At 37.0% G+C, this 6,168-nt stretch overlaps 1 protein-coding gene across 2 annotated transcripts in view; it reads right to left on the bottom strand.

Annotated features, from left to right (window-relative positions):
• The window catches only part of Rnmt (RNA (guanine-7-) methyltransferase), a gene marked incomplete in the record, with an annotated part of 24,610 nt that extends 18,444 nt beyond the window's left edge, over positions 1-6,166 (bottom strand). The window contains 3 exon segments of one of the 2 annotated variants that reach the window (XM_013512502.1): positions 2,297-2,432; positions 3,929-4,372; positions 6,107-6,166. In XM_013512502.1, the coding sequence (XP_013367956.1) occupies positions 2,297-2,432; positions 3,929-4,330 (538 nt within the window). 2 annotated transcript variants of the gene reach the window in all.
• Between the last annotated feature and the right edge of the window lie 2 nt (positions 6,167-6,168).

Genomic DNA, 6,168 nt, shown 5'->3' on the forward strand with positions numbered 1-6,168 from the left:
GAGACCTCACATTTCTGTAAGAGAAAAGCCAAAAACAATTCACTGTTTTTGTAATGCTCTCTTTTCACAGCTAGAGACTTAATTTCTTATACATCTAAGTAAACTGAAGTAGTTTTGGAATGATAACAGTGTTTGATTAGTTAGGCTTACTCCCCCCCACACACACACACAAATATACATTATATCCACAACTATCTTTTACTTTCACCATCATCAGAATTCTTAAACATCCTAATCTATCAAATCACATTAATACTCAACAGATAAAACCACATGTCCCCAGAGAGCAACAGCTGAATAGTTCAAATATCAGTTAAGACTTAATATTCTAAGACAAAAGATAACTCTGCAATTCTAAAACTTTATAATGAATCCTAGATCTGGAATACAGATCTGGATACTAGATAGATTCTGATACAGATCAGAATCCTAGATCTGGATACAATTAGTAGTTCATGCACATAAATTTTGATAGTTAAAATACTTTACACAAATTCTGTCTTTAGTGTCAGTTAAGATCTGAAAGTAACTGCAGCAGAAGTTCCGTATTTAACTTTCTGTCAAAAATCTTAGCATAAAAACAGTGAAAAATACTTATAAAATATTTCTACAAGATACAACTAAACAAGGGAAAAATCACCACAAACCATTATTTTCAAATAAAACGTCATCACATTCACAAGATATTCTCAGTTACTACTAAGCTTTAAGCACCAAGATGAAAGAAAATGAAGGACTAGGCATGTGCTGAGGACAGAAAGGAAGAGAGAGGGAGGATGGCACGGACACACTGATGGCATCAGGACCAGAAAGAGGCTCAGGCAGCAAAGTACTCGCTGAGTTATAGAACAGTTGAAGGGCAAGACAATATCACATGATGAAGAAAATTCTGCCAAATGTCATCTTGCAACTACTTATTTTCCTAATTACAAAAATAACATGTAAAATGGACTCAAAAACCCTCAATTTAAAAACACAGAAATAAATGATACATCATGAAAAATCTAATGATAAATTATCTGCTTCAACTGAGAACAATAAGGAAAGCAGAGAAAAGCAAAAAAGAAATTAGCTCTAGATGCACCGAGAACCTTAAGAAAAGAGGTTCAGGGCCAGGGCTATAGCTCAGTGGCACAGCACCTGCCTGTTAAGTGCAAGGTCCTGAGTTTGATTCCTGGTACCTATAAATAAATAAATAAATAAATAAAAGAAAGAATAGAGGTTCAGGGGCCAGGGATACAGCTCAGTCACACAGGACTGCCTGGCAAGCACGAGGTCATGAGTTCAATTCCTGGTACAAAAAAAAGAAATTAAGAGGTTCCAAATTCCATGATACTCATATTAACCGTAAGAAAAAAAAAAAAAGCAGCCACTCATTTACCCTAGGTTACAACTGGCAGAGTCTGACAAATCATATTTTAACACAAATGTCAAAAACAAAAATGAGAAAGAAAATACAAAATGTGCTTCAATTTAGTTCTTATTCCTAATACTTCCCAGAATACATCATTTTTTTTGAAAACCACTACACTGTCATCAATACTAGTACGATACTCAAAATTGGCACTTTATTCTTTCTAGCATATATAATTAAGTACATTTAATTAATGTACTAGATGTACAAAGCAATAATTATATTCTAAGTCATATTTTCTCCACTCACATCAACTTCAAAGGTGAGTTTCTATAGATGTTCACTCCAAAAAGCTGAGTCTTCATCAATCTGCAAAGTAAATGCTATTTCTCCCAAGAAACCACATGAGAACAAGCTCAAGAAACCACATGAGAACAAGCTAAATCACTAAAAGCCCAGAGATAAAAATCACGACACTGCCCATTTTGACTACATCAAACCTGAATGCTGAATTCAACAAAATGCCACTGTGCCAAAACTAGCAGAGTAAAATTAGTTAACAGCACTAGATAACCTTAATTCTAACTCTAAAAAAGCACACCAACTTTGAAAGCCCCACTATTATCAATTACACACTCACTACCATCCTATGTAGTCAACCAAAGTAGGTAGTAAAAGGCCTAATTCTGGCTCATTTTATGAAGTCAAGGCTGAATCACTGAATGAGTACGAATTAATAGATACAACAGCTTGACACATGGTTAATATTGAGGAGGAAAAATAAATGCATAAGTGAAAGCTAGGGGCTAGGGATACAGATCGACGGCACACAGCTTGTCTACCATTGGCAAGGCCCTGGGTATAAGCCCCAGCTCTACACACACAAGTAGCTAAATAAATAAATTTTAAAATTCCAAACTAAAAGGTAAAAACTAATCATACCAATAAGCACACTTTTAATCCAATTATTGAAGTTTCTTAGATAAAAAATACGACTTTGACTACGCTTATCCAAACCAACTTCCTGAAGCTCGTTATAGTGGGCAGCCACTGCAGAGCTGTGTCCTTCTTCCAGTTTCTGAAAATAAAACAGAACAAAATTAAGGATAAGAACACAATAAAAGAAAAAAATAAAGCCCCAGAGAATGTAACCTACAAAAGCATAATACACTACTGAAGTAAACTGAGCATTTCCCACAGAGATCCTACAAGTTATTACCAAACCAAAGATCTGTTTTCTAACAGTCCCCATGAAAAACAGCACAGATTTAAAATTTCCATCTTAATCTTTCATCTGTATAACTTTAGTCTCGCTGTCTTAATAAAACTACCACTTTCCCAAAGTTGATTTACTTAATTTAATAAATGACAATCACGTTACATTTAAGTTATTATTACAAAACTGCTATGAAGATTAAACAAAACAAACCAGGCATGGTGATGCACACTTGTAATCCTGGCTACTCGGGAGGCCAAAGCAGAAGCAAAGGGTCAAAAATTTGAGGTCAACTTAGAGAAACCCTCTAATAAAAATGAATGAATGAACAGAGCTGAAGATGTAGTTCAGTACTTACTGGGTTCAATTCCCAGTACTGCCCCCAAAAAAGGTAATATGTATGTAAAGGGATTAGAATTTAGTAGTCTGTTCTCCATGTCAGTGACTATTATATGCTATTAATTTAATCCAACAATTTTCTATCTTCATTCTGTACAACTCTAGGTATTGTATAAAAAGTCCAAGGTAGGTAAAGGGCCCCAGAACCCCCTCACTTCTCTCTTCAACTGAAATGTCATTATCTTTTATCTATTTCACAGTTCAAGTTTAAGAGTAAGACTTTACCTGAAAAAAACCTGCCAGCAATTTTTAAAACTGAATTTAAAATACAAGTTCCCCTTGGCTATGAGGACAACAATGACAAAAGCCTGGTCTACGTGCCACTTTCCCCTTCAGAGCTGATGGCAAAATTTTACTCATTCTTTAAAATAGTCTTTCACACCAACTCCAGATTTTGCATTCAGAATCATTTCCACTATGGTAAATGATTTGCTAACCTTGTTTCATAATTCCCCTGCTAAATATCAGGCTGTGGCACCCACTATTCTAAAACTGTGTAAACTACACTAGTAAGGTGGAAACAATCAGAGTTTAACTCAATTAACAAAGGAATACAAAGCTGGGTATGATTTTGAAATTTATCAGCTCAAGTGATCATCATAACTACTTCAGAAAAAAACAAGGAGATGAACATTTAATTTAAAAAGGCAAAGCGTAAACATTTGCACCGCATACTCCTCTGTATTTTTTAAATACAAAAAATAAAATATAAAAACTGGTTTTCAAGTTTCTCGTCAAAGAAGAGTCATGAAATAAAATAATAATTATCTCATTAGCACCAGTTTTACCTCAATAAGAATTAAATTCTAGGAGTTAAAAGCCTATTGTGTCTTAAGGCCATATCTGTTAAAAACAGAACATTCTACCCAATTGAGATTATGTGAAAACCTAGTAATTCCACAGCTCTTCCACATTTCTAGCTGATACAGTCTATTGCAAATAAAATACATTCAACATACTTTCCGTTTTTCTGGAGCATCATCCAGTTCCAGTTTTCTCTTTCTCTGAGCGCTATCTCCAGCAGAAGGAACACCATCAGTTTCCATTTTTCTTTTATTTGAAAAGCTGTCAGCATCACCTGAACCTTTTTCCTCTGGGACAATTTCAACACCAAGATTTCTTTTCTTCGATGGACTATCTTCTCCACAACTGGAACTTTCCTCTATAAGACCATCCTCAAACCTTTTCCTCTTTCTTGATATGTCCACTTGTTCACAGACAGGAGTCTTTTCAGAAAGTCCAGTCCCAGAAGCTGTTGAGGTTTCAATACTGTGTGAAGACTTTGTTTCACAATCTACTGATGCTTTCACCTCTTCAAAAGACAGCTTTTCACACTCCTCTGATTTTGTAGAGTTTTCCATTTTTGATTACTTGAATTGATGGTAAAATTTCATAAACCAATACTGGAACAACAAAAATTTTTATATTACTTATAAACACTAATCCAAAGACTTTAAAGCAAATTTAACTAGAAATTAAGTACGAGTTTTAAAAACTTTCACTGTAAAGAATACGTTACTGTAAATTTCTGAATATTTAGTAGTGCTAATTATAACTCCCACCACTTCTATAATCTTATTCACAAAAGGCTCTAAGAGGGATTAAAACTGATAAATGAAGTGGAAATATGCAAATACAGGTTGAGCATCCCTAATCCCAAATAGGTGCACATATTCCATTAGTAAGCAATGGTGCTTACTCAAGAATTAAACAAAAACATTACTCTTTTATCCAATTTATGTGCACTAATTTTTTATACAGATACAAAATTATTTGTAAGGACTAAGTGAATCAAGAAGGGAAAAAGAAAATCTACAGCAAGGACTTCTGAAATCTTTACTTCATAATGGATATTCTGATTAGGTTGAAAGTGAGGGCAGTGGAAATGGCTTTAGACAAGTTCCAAGACTCAGCCTTTCAATGACCACTAATCCTTTCTCTAATATGTTCTTGGGTCTATATATAAAAAGTGAAAGGGAGAGAGAAATAACTGAACTACCTATTGGAGAGGAATTATTATTAGGGCCTACCTACTAATTCATTCAGTAAAGTGTCCGACCTCTTACTACAGAAGAGCTCAATGTGAATTGTCTAATGTTAGGCTGTATTATTCAAGTGGAGAAGGAAAAGCAAAACATCCACAAAAAATCTGTGAACTTCAGTAAATTCAGATGAAATTCGAAACTATGAAGTTCAGAGGCTATGAAGTTTTTTTAAGGCTTTTTTGCATGAAGCCAAGTTGCCTAAGAGCTAAAAATAATCCACCAAAACCAAGGACATTTAAAGAGATGTTAGCCTTCACTAACCATCGTTGGAGGTAACAAAATAACAAGAGGTGCCAAACAGGAAGAAATGAATCAGGGAAAAAAAAAAAAAAACTAGGAAAGTAATTTGCAGAATAATCTCTTTTAACTATTAGGAAAACTGGCCACTGAATTATCAAATACCTATTTCTCTTTCTCTGTCATTTAGTTCCTAAAAGGAAAAACATTTATTTTACATTCAAATAAAACAATGTAACATATTATCTTCAGCTGTAATTATCTTTGGGATTTAAGTGAGTTTTACTTATAGAGGCTACTATTCCAGCATAGGTAATATTACAAAAACACAAGAACGAATCACACAGTAGTCAGAACGAATCACAGAACGAATCACACAGTAGTGCAGACGACTGCAGCGATGGACAAGAACGTTAAAACTGAACTGGAACAGCTCACTGAGAGAGCGCTTGCCTGCCATGAGCAAGGACCAGCCTTGGACATCCAGCACCGCAAAAAAGAAAACAAATAGTCGAACGGAAGAACAGTCTCCCGAAAACCCTGCAGGAGAGAGCTGAACACCGCGCCGGCTGCCGTCCAGACGGACCCACGGCCCCCGACCGCACGGACGCCGGGAGCGGCTTTCCAGGCCCGCCTCGGAAGCCGGCCGGTCGCCGCGTCCCAGGCTGCCTCGCCCGGCCACCCTCAAGCCCACGTCTCGCGCGCGGGCCGACTCCTGGGCCCGGCTCGGGCTTCGAGGCACTGCTCACACCTTCCTCTGACCCACACCCAGCCACCCTGGAGCAGCGCCCAACCCACTCGGTGGGCGCGCGACGCGACGCGACGCTCCAGAGTTCAACCGCGCAACTCACCGACCAGGCCGCCACGACTGTTTGGGAAACGCCGGCCCGCGACCCTCGCGTCTCGTGGCGTCACTT

This window comes from Chinchilla lanigera, unplaced genomic scaffold (assembly GCF_000276665.1).
Source record: "Chinchilla lanigera isolate Chin_1 unplaced genomic scaffold, ChiLan1.0 scaffold00001, whole genome shotgun sequence".
Taxonomy (NCBI): domain Eukaryota; kingdom Metazoa; phylum Chordata; class Mammalia; order Rodentia; family Chinchillidae; genus Chinchilla; species Chinchilla lanigera.